The sequence below is a fragment of the Furipterus horrens genome, unplaced genomic scaffold (assembly GCF_987537825.1).
Source record: "Furipterus horrens unplaced genomic scaffold, mFurHor1.1.pri manual_scaffold_8, whole genome shotgun sequence".
NCBI lineage: Eukaryota > Metazoa > Chordata > Mammalia > Chiroptera > Furipteridae > Furipterus > Furipterus horrens.
The window spans coordinates 94,648,479-94,657,895 of NW_028327178.1; the positions used below are offsets into that span (position 1 = coordinate 94,648,479).

Here is a 9,417-nt window from a genome sequence, read left to right on the forward strand (position 1 = left end):
CAGTGGCGCTGGGTGGCATGGGGGTGCTGTGCCAGGATTGATGGTGACAGAGTAGAGTCAGGGAGGCCTGGGCAGAGGCTCCTGCAGCCGCTCAGACAAGAGGTGGGCAGATGGGAGGAGGGCCTTTACAGTACCCTTTGCACCGTTTGCCCAGTTTGGAAATTTGAGCCATTTTCAGTTTAGGGTGGCTGCTGATCCATCCCCTCCGCACCTCTGGCCCCTCACCCTCACCGTCTCTGCCAAGGGCACGTCCGTATGTAATATCCTGTTTCTTGCTCAAACACCCACCAGATAAGCCCAGGCCGGTAGAGATCTCTGTGCATATTTATACACCCCATCCATTGCAACACTCTCTCCTATGATTTTGTTTGGGGTTTAAGGAGCATCTCAAGCAAAGGAGAGAATAATCTAATTGATTTAGAGGATTAGAATCCCAGGCTGCTGGGCCCCACGTGAGGAGAATGCGAAGATGCTAATTAGTTAAATAAAATAAGTGGGCTGGGCATGATTGCACAATCACTCCCCCACCCCCAGCCCCTGGGATTCCTGCACCAGCTGGGGCTCCCGGGACCTGGTTGGGGACCTTGCAATCCCAGACCCAGCTCCTTCTGCAGACAGCATCACACACACGTGACTGTTTTTAAATACACAGATGGTTAGTGGGCTGGCACCTGTAAGCCCATGGCCACCCTAGTTTTCTGCAGTCCAGGATAATCTCAGACTTTTCTCTGGGCTCCCTGCTCACCCTCTGGGCTGTCTCATCATGCTTGACCCAGCACCTGCCCCCCCAAACCCTGCTGCCTTTCTGCCTTCTCACAGGCCAGTCCCTCCGTCAGTCCTCTAGAAAACTGATCCCCTCGCTTCCTTCAGCACTAAGCTCAGGAAGACTCCCCTGCTTGACCCTGTGACTAGCGGCGCCCTTACTTTCCCCTGCTGGCTGCATTTCTGTTACTACTTGATTCCTGTCTGTCCCCTGGAAACAGTGGGGCTGGAACTGTGCCTGCCTGGTTCACTGTTACGTTTCCGGAGCCTAGCACAGTGTCCGGCATGTAGTAGGTGCCCTATACAAAATGATCAGACGACTGCCACACATACATACACATACTCAGGCCACTGAGGGCGTAAACCCAGACAGATTTTGGTCCATGGACATGCTAACACGACACACATCCCATGCCCGTACATGCAGGTGTACAGGTGACGTGAAGGAGTGCGGGGCTCATGTGGGGCCATGGCGCCTGTAGAACGCAGGCCCTGTTCTGCAGGAGCCAACCGAGCCAGGCAGGGATTCCGGCCCAGTAGTCCCATGTCTCCTCAAAACCTCAATGTCAGTGGAAGAGCTCATGATTTTTAAGTGTTGGGCCCTAATTTCATTTTTGGAAAATGCCATGGGAACCACACTGTGGACTACTGGCTGGGCAGCATTGGGGTTCTGGAGGAGGAAGCACAGTCAGCTTCTGGGGACTGGGTGGGGCCTCTGTGACCGGCGGGAGCCGCTGTGGCAACCCTGGGAGGGTTCAGAGGGGCGGGGATGGTAAGGACACACTGGGGCCGGCACCAAGTGTTCCAGGTGCCAGTCCCGGCTCCCACTCTGCCGCCTCCCCGCGCCTCCCTTCCCCCACTCTCTGTGTCTAACACCTATATGGAAACACTTTGGAAACTGTAAAGTCCTGTGGGCTTGGCCTGTGAATGCCAGTGGTTACTAGAGTGGAAATTTGACATGAATATGTAAATCACAGGACTCCTGTGCTCAGCGCACAGGGGGGTCGGAGCAGTTAAAGATGCCCAGCTTCTCTGCAGGAAATGGGGGCGGAACCAAGGGATCCCTTAGGTGGGTGGGAGGACAGACACCGGTGATAAAATAGTAATAATAATAATAATAATAATAGTGCAGTTAACATTTATTGAGTGCTTGCCACATGTCAGGGACCATGGTGAGCACTTTATATGAAGTACCTTATTTAACTTGGTGCCTTGAAAACATCTCCCTTGCTAGTGTGTATATGCCAGAAGGTTCCACCATCAGGGCATCATTCCTGTGGTTCAGGCAGATTCTCCTGCTTATTGGTCATGTTCAAGTTCCGGAAATTTTCCTTTTGATCTAATTGAAGTTCTTTGTTTTAAAATTTAGGTTAATTTCCCCTTAACCAGTTTTGCAAGTAGAGATGGTTTACAGCTTTCTAATTTTTAAGACGAAGTGAAGTTCTCCACACACACCTTCTTTCCCAGGGGGGCTCTCCTGCCTTCATCACTGTTAGTCGCTCCTTCAGTCTAACTGAAGTTGTTTGTGTTTTAGATTCAGTTCATGTAATCTGCTTCAGTCGGAAAGAGCCAAGGGAAGCCTGGGTCCCCATGTGCATGTGGCCCAGGGCTCTGGCCCACTCACCCTAACCCCCGCCTCCCCTCCAGCCAAACCCTAAAAGCCAGGTGCAGCCTAAGGGGCCTCAGGAAGCCCACCACAGCCTCACCCAGAATCTCCATAAAAGGCATCTGCATTTGTCAGATCCACCAGCCCCCCCCCCCGCCCTGCCTGGCTGCCCCCCACGTGTGCTGCACCTGTGGATGTCACATGGGTGGAGTGTGGGGTGGGGACAGGACCACTGGAGCAGTCTGCATCCTTCCCAAAGCAGTATCAGGCCAAGTGGTGGGTCAGGGTTTCCTTTGTTTTTATTTTCCACTACAGACATTTCTATCTTTCCTGAAACTTCCTGCAGTAATTCACAACACACATAGGACATTAAGTCCTGAAGTCTGCAAGGAAGGCAAGACTCATGTGGAGGCAAAAATTGCTCTATCCAGCCTGGGAATCCCTTGAAACATCCATAGACCAGCCAGCCTGCAGTTGGCCAGTTGGGGGCCATGAAGGTGCCCCTGTCTGTGAAGGTGATGGTCACACACACTCATGCCCTCGGGGTGTTCCCAGTCAGTGTGGGAGACGGATGTTAACCCAATAATCACAAGACAAAAAGTCAAATGACAATTAATTGTAACCATCAAAATGCAGAGAGATGCCTGGGAGTCTGAGCCAGGAACAAGACCTGACCTAGCCTGAGGGGTCTGGAGGGCTTCCTGGAGGAGGTACTATTTGAGGTGAGCACTGAAATTCAGAGGAGTTGACTAGCAGTAAGGGGAACTTGTCTGGGTGCGTGTGTTGGAGGAACTCCTGGAGGCTGGTGTGGCCGGGGGGAGGTGGAGATGAGACCCCAAAGTGCCCCCTTTCTGACAGCCACTTCAGGAAACAGTAGAAGGAAGGATTCTAAGTTGGGGGCATTTTGAAAAGGTCTGGCTGTTGTGGGAAAACAGGTTGGAAGAGGCCAGAGTGGCTTTGGGGAGACCAGGGAGGAGGCTGGGGTGATGACCCAGAGAGAGAAGCTGGGGCCTTGCTCTGGCCAGTGCAGGAGGGTCTGGATGCTGGAGAGAAGGGGAGAGGAAAGATCAGTGGGATTCAGGGATGGATTGGGCCTGAGTGAGGAAGCAGCATCGGGAAAGGTGACTTGGGAGGATCAGGCCAGTGTGGGAGAGGCTTTCTGGGGCCCAGATTGGGGGACACCCTGAGCTGGGGTCTGAACATGCTGATGGGCTGGTGGAGTGACTGGGTGCTGCTGATGGAGGCACGGGAGTGGCGGAGCTCAGAGCAGGACCCAGCCTGGGACAGGGACCATCTGACCCTTGGTCCCTACCTCAGTGCCACCCCGGGGCCACCACAGTACCCTTGGGCCTCAGCCGTGAGGCCACATGTAGGAAAGGTGTGGCACCAGGCACACAAGTTGGCGCCAGGGGCCCCTGCTGTGCCCAGAGGGGCCTGGGCCACAGGCGATTGGAGGGGGCTGAGCTTGGTCATAGTGTGGACTTGCCTTGTTTCTTTCAGCGTAATTAGGCGCTTAATTGCACCGCTAGGGCCGGTCGATGCCTGTGCCGACGTGATTATGATTTACAGTCAGGCTGCCGCACGGGGGTCTCTTCTGGCCTCTTCACTCACACTGGTCTTCTGGGCCGCAGGGTTTTTCTGCCCCATTTGTGAATGATGAAACCCAGGAGGCTGCTTCTGCCACCCCCACGAAGCTGGAGCAGGATGAGCTGGCCCCTCCCAGAGGCTGTCCCTGAGAAAGGCTGGGTGCCCCTAAAGCATGGGGGGTCGGGGGCCTGGGGACTGAGGTGAAAGAGGGTGAAAAGACAGACCCGAGGTTTCCTGGTCATGGGAGGATCCCCAGGGGTGTGTTTGAGGCTGGTTTCTGTCCCTGCGCCGGACCTTGGGCAAATCTCTTCCCCTCTCTGAGCCTCAGTTTCCTGACCCGTACAGTGGGTATCCCAGGCGTGCCTCCATCACAGGGCTATTGTGAGGTCTGAACCAGACGTGTGAGACTTCAGCCCATCATCTCGCAGTGACCACCCACCCCATAAACACTAGCTACTGGCACCACTGTTAGTTACTGTTTTTATTATTATTTCCCGAATGGTGCTTAAAGGCACAGATCACTGCGACCGGGAGGGAGCAGCCTGTGTGTCTTCCCACTTTGTCCTGTTAGGAACCAGCTTACTGTGGCGCTGGATTGCGGGTGTGAGGCCTGGATCCTCCATGTGACCGTGAACCCACGTGGGCAAGTGCTGGGGTCCGGCTGGTTCAAGCTGTACCACCAGCCCCTGGCTCAGAGTGGGCGCTTGATAGATGTGTGTCACATGAATGGGTGACCTAGCCCAAGAAAACCAAGGCCAGTGTGCTGAGACTTGTCTGGCTCAGAGCCCGGCCTCCAGCGCCCCGTGAACTGTCCCATCCCCCTCCTCCTCTCTGGGATCTGAGAGCTTTACTTCTGAAAGCCACATGTGCTTGCTGGCAGAGGGGTGGCAGGGTGGGAGGGAGATGGGGGAAGGGGGAGCCCTTCCAGGCCCCAGCATCCTGGGGGTGGGCAGAGGGGTGGGCCAGGCTCCATGCTCCCTCCCTAGGAGCCGCTGCTCCCAGCGCTTCGCATTATTACTCCATTAGCGCCTTGTAGGGTTGACAAATGAAGGATAATTAATATCCGTGAGGGAAACAGATGTTGAGGTAATTCATTCCCTGCTGCGCATTTGCAACAGCATCCCCTCACTCCCAGAGCGTGGCAGGGCCGCAGGACCTCTCCCTGCCCTTGGTCAGAGGTGATAGGATCAGCAGGGCTGAAGGCCTCCAGCTGGGCCCCGCCCTGCCGCACTGGGAGGGGGTGCCTGGCCCTCACAGCAGGAGGGGCTGCTGGAAGGGTTTCCACTGCTTGCCATTGGGAAGTTCTGCCTCTGTCCCACCTCGTGCCTCCTGCTGTACCAGAAGCCCACGTTTTCCTGTTTCGTGGGGGATGAGGAGCAGCCAGAAACGCTCAGGTTAAGGGAGGATGAGCCAGGCCCCCTGCTGCGGCCCACCTTCTGGAGCCTGGGAAGCAGCCTCCCCACCCCTCAGTGGCCCTGCCAGCTCCCAGTGACCCTCTGTGGGCCTGTCACACCATTTTGAGGGATAGATTGTGTAGTTCCTAGCTCTGCCACTCACTGACTCAGTGCCCATGGGAAGTCACTCCCCTTGTGGAGCCTTCATTTCACCCTCTGTAAAGTGGGTATAATTGCATGTGTGTGACCTCAACTTAGAAAACATGATATCTGGGTACCTCTTCATTTGGAGGAAGAAGGAACTACAGTGAGTCAGTCCATTCATTCCACAAATGTTTTTGTTATTATTGCTATTATTATTTTATTTACAGGGCACCAGGCCCTGTGATGGTCACTAAGAGAACAAAATAGATATCCCTGCCCTCATGGAGTTTATATAGCTTGGCCAGAGAGAGAAACAAAAATCAAGTCAGATGACAAGTCAATTAAATGGTTCTCACATTGTGATGACTGCTATGAAGGAAATAAACAGGGTTGTGACAGAAGGCTTCTTGGAGGAGGTGATGTTTGAGAATGAATGGGAGTCAAGTAGGTGACAAGAGATGGGGTACAGCACTCAGTAGAGACACCAGCATGTACAAAAGCCCTGAGGTCAGAAAGAGCTGGACAATTGGGAGGAAATGAGATGGGACAAGGGAGGCCAGAACGGACTAGTGAGACGATTGGAAGTTACATGTGTGAGTGCCCAGCACAGGCTCTGAAACAAGTCTGCAGAGTGAACACACCCCCTTGGAGACTGTCCTCCTTCTCATCCTGGCCTCCTCACTGTAAGGGTGATCAGTGGGGGCTTCCCCTCGAGGAGGGGGAGCCTGGCAAGGATAGACCACCTGATTGTTGTTTCCCACCCTCCAAGGGCAGAGAGTCCAGTAGAGCTCAGATCTGGCACCACAGGTCTCGAGCCCACTCAGCCCCCTTGTGGGACTGGTGAGCCTGTATGGGAGCAGGTGGCAAGATCAATGGGGTGGGGGGTTACCAGTCAGTGGCTCTGAACGGACCTCTGATGTTCAGTCTAGGCGGGACGCAGGCTGCAGGAGGTGGGGCAGGGAAGAAAGAGGGTCTGTAGGCCCCCTCTCATCACTACCCTCCTTTCCACAGGCCCAGCTTTCCCCTCTTTTTTCCTAACTTTTTACATTTTGAATTATAGTTGCAAAAATTGAGTCCCTTATATCCTTCACCTAGATTTCCCAGTGACATATCTTATATAACTGTCCAATTGCCTTTTTTTTCTTTTAGTTGAAAAAACTCACAGTAGCTTTATGCTCACAGCAGACTTACCCAAATGTCTACCCACAAGTGGCCTGATAAACACTCTCAGGTATACTCATGTGATGGAATACTACACAGCAATGAAAAAGAACAAACAGATCCATGTAACAGCACAGAGACTCTCTCTGATATTATGTTGTGTGGAAGAAGCAGCACCTGAAAGAGTTCAAGAACAGGCTGAACTAATCTATAGTAACAAGCCAGAGCAGTAATTAACCCCAAGGGGAACAGTGAAGGATGAGGGAGGGCCTTAAGCGTGCGCTCTCCAGGGTTAAAAACAGCGCTGCCTTGCTCTGCTTGGTGGTCGTGCAGGGAAAATACTTTAGTAACATTTTATCAAGTGTGCCCTTCAATGTATGTAAGTTAAATTATGATTTTTAAAATAAAATCTAAAAACGCAAAGGAATAAACAAAAAGCCAAAGTACAAAGGCAAATATCACATACTTGTTTTGTTTCCCCCAACAGACATGAACGGTTATTAAAATCCTGATATATTTGTGATCGGCCTTTATTTTTTTAAAGAAATAAAACATTTCCGACTAAGATAAGGACTCCCTTCTCAGTCCATCCCAAGTCCACGGCCCTCGCCTGGGCTGCAGCCCCAAGACAGCCTCTGAGGCCACAGTGTCCCCTCCTGTCTAGTTTCAAACTTCTCCACACACGCATCTCCAAAACCGGTAGAGAGTATTGCTATGTGTTTATTTACAGAAATGGCATCACACTGCAGGGGTTTTGAAATGAGATCTCACTTCCTGCGGGTCACTGAGCTGTCACATGCCTGGCTCTGGGTCATTCTTTTTAACTGCTGTGCCGTATTCCATCGAATGAACTGACTTCCGCCTGTTTGTCGGTTCTGTTGATGGACATTAAAGATACTTCTACTTTTTTTTGCTATTTAACTCCATCAGCCCTTGTGGGAGTGTCTCTGGGGCCCCGCCCTAGAAGTGGGCTCCCTGGATGACTCTTGTCTTCCCGCCGCCCCAGGGCCAGGTCACGTCTCTCTGTCGCCCCCAGGTGGTCAAAGTGGTGGGCAGTAACATCTCCCACAAGCTGCGCCTGTCCCGCGTCAAGCCCACGGACGAGGGCACCTACGAGTGCCGTGTCATCGATTTCAGCGACGGCAAAGCCCGGCACCACAAGGTCAAGGCCTACCTGCGGGTGCAGCCCGGGGAGAACTCGGTTCTGCACCTGCCCGAAGCCCCGCCCGCCGCGCCCGCCCCGCCGCCCCCTAAGCCCGGCAAGGAGCTACGGAAGCGATCCCTGGAGGGGGAGGCTTGCAGCCTCTAGACTGACGCGCGCCCCGCCACCGCCCTCCCCACGACCCCACGGCTGTACAGAGTGCATGAGGAGCTGCTGGACCGCTGGGGACAGGACGGCCTGGGTCCAGCCGCCTCCCCAACCCCAAGACTGCCTGTGGCCACCACTTGGGCGCTCTGCCCACCACCCCTTCGCTCAGCATGTAAGCCCCGTTCAGCCCTTCCTTTTAGTTCAGCCCTTCCTTTTCAGATCCCTGCGGTGACCTGGCTTGGACGAGGTAGCCCTGGGCACCCAGGGGACAGCCACCCTGGACATGGGGGCGGGACACCGTGCTGGGGCCAGGCTGCCCCCTTTTGTCACCGGCTTCAGTGGAGTCCAGTGTGTCGCTTTGCTTGCTTGTCCCCCAATCCTGTCCCTGGCCGGGGCCTCCCAGCCTTATTCTCCCTCCTTCCTACCATCCCCCACTTGGATCTGGGGATGTGGACCAAGATCTCTCCCCAGATTTGGACTTGAATCTTCTGAGCAGAGCAGGAGAGCCTTGCTCTGGGGCTGTGGCCCATTAGAAGGGTCACTCACAGGGACCCTGGGAGGAAAGGGAGACATCCCACTGCCTCCTGGTGGGTCTTTCATGTTCAGCCTCCTTATACCTAAGAAACAGCCTCCAGGGAGGGGGGTGGAGATCAGGAATCTCTGCCCCTTCATGCAGAGGGCCTTACTCCTCAGACCGTAAGGCTCCATGCAGAGTTTTGCACCAGCAGGACCCCTTTGAGAGGGTCTTTGAGGCTCTCCCAGGAGCCCCTCTGCCAGCTCCCAACATCCGAACCCCTCGTGGAGTCCATGCCAAGTCCACCCAAGGGCCTGGGGCTGTTGGGAGCCAAGGGACCCCAGTACCAATCCCTTTGCAATTCCTGATCGGGGGGATACCCGCCCCTGGTGATGTGTAAATATTTCTATTGGGCCCAACACTCCCTCAGAACTGACTCAAACCTCTGGCCACCCCTCAGCAATGCCCTGGGGGATGTGGGAGAGGCGGAGGGCTTTGCCCAGGGGTATGTGGATAACCCCGTATACATGATTCAATCCGTGACTACCAGCCAACCTGAATAAAGTGGTTTAAAAATACCTCTGGGCAGTGTCTTTTGGGGGGCATTTGTGTCTGAGAGCAGTGCGGTGGGGGGAGGGGGAGGGCATCTTCTCACGCCTGCTTTCTGCCCCCAAGCACAGAGCAAGAGCTGGTGGGGGCACAGGGAGAGGGTGAAGGAAAACCAACCTTTTCCAGCACTAGGCACTTGAATTATTCTTAGATTTTTGAGGTAATCACATGTACAGAAGAGTGCATAAACATGTTTACACTGTTTTGTGAATAAATAAGTTATAAAGCAAATAAGGGTGAGCCACTACCGACCAACAGCATCCCAGAACAGAACCCCCAAGCCCAGCCCCCATATCTTTCGGATCCATAGCCCCTCAGCTATCTTTTTGAA

General features: G+C 54.0%; 1 protein-coding gene across 1 annotated transcript in view; it reads left to right on the forward strand.

Moving 5' to 3' along the window:
- The window catches only part of VSTM2L (V-set and transmembrane domain containing 2 like), a 31,053-nt gene extending 21,998 nt beyond the window's left edge, over nucleotides 1-9,055 (forward strand). Inside the window, exon 4 of the mRNA XM_090285286.1 lies at nucleotides 7,691-9,055. Within this exon, the coding sequence (XP_090141412.1) occupies nucleotides 7,691-7,963 (273 nt within the window). The 3' untranslated portion in view covers nucleotides 7,964-9,055. The remainder of the gene's footprint in view (nucleotides 1-7,690) is intronic.
- Nucleotides 9,056-9,417: the final 362 nt, after the last annotated feature.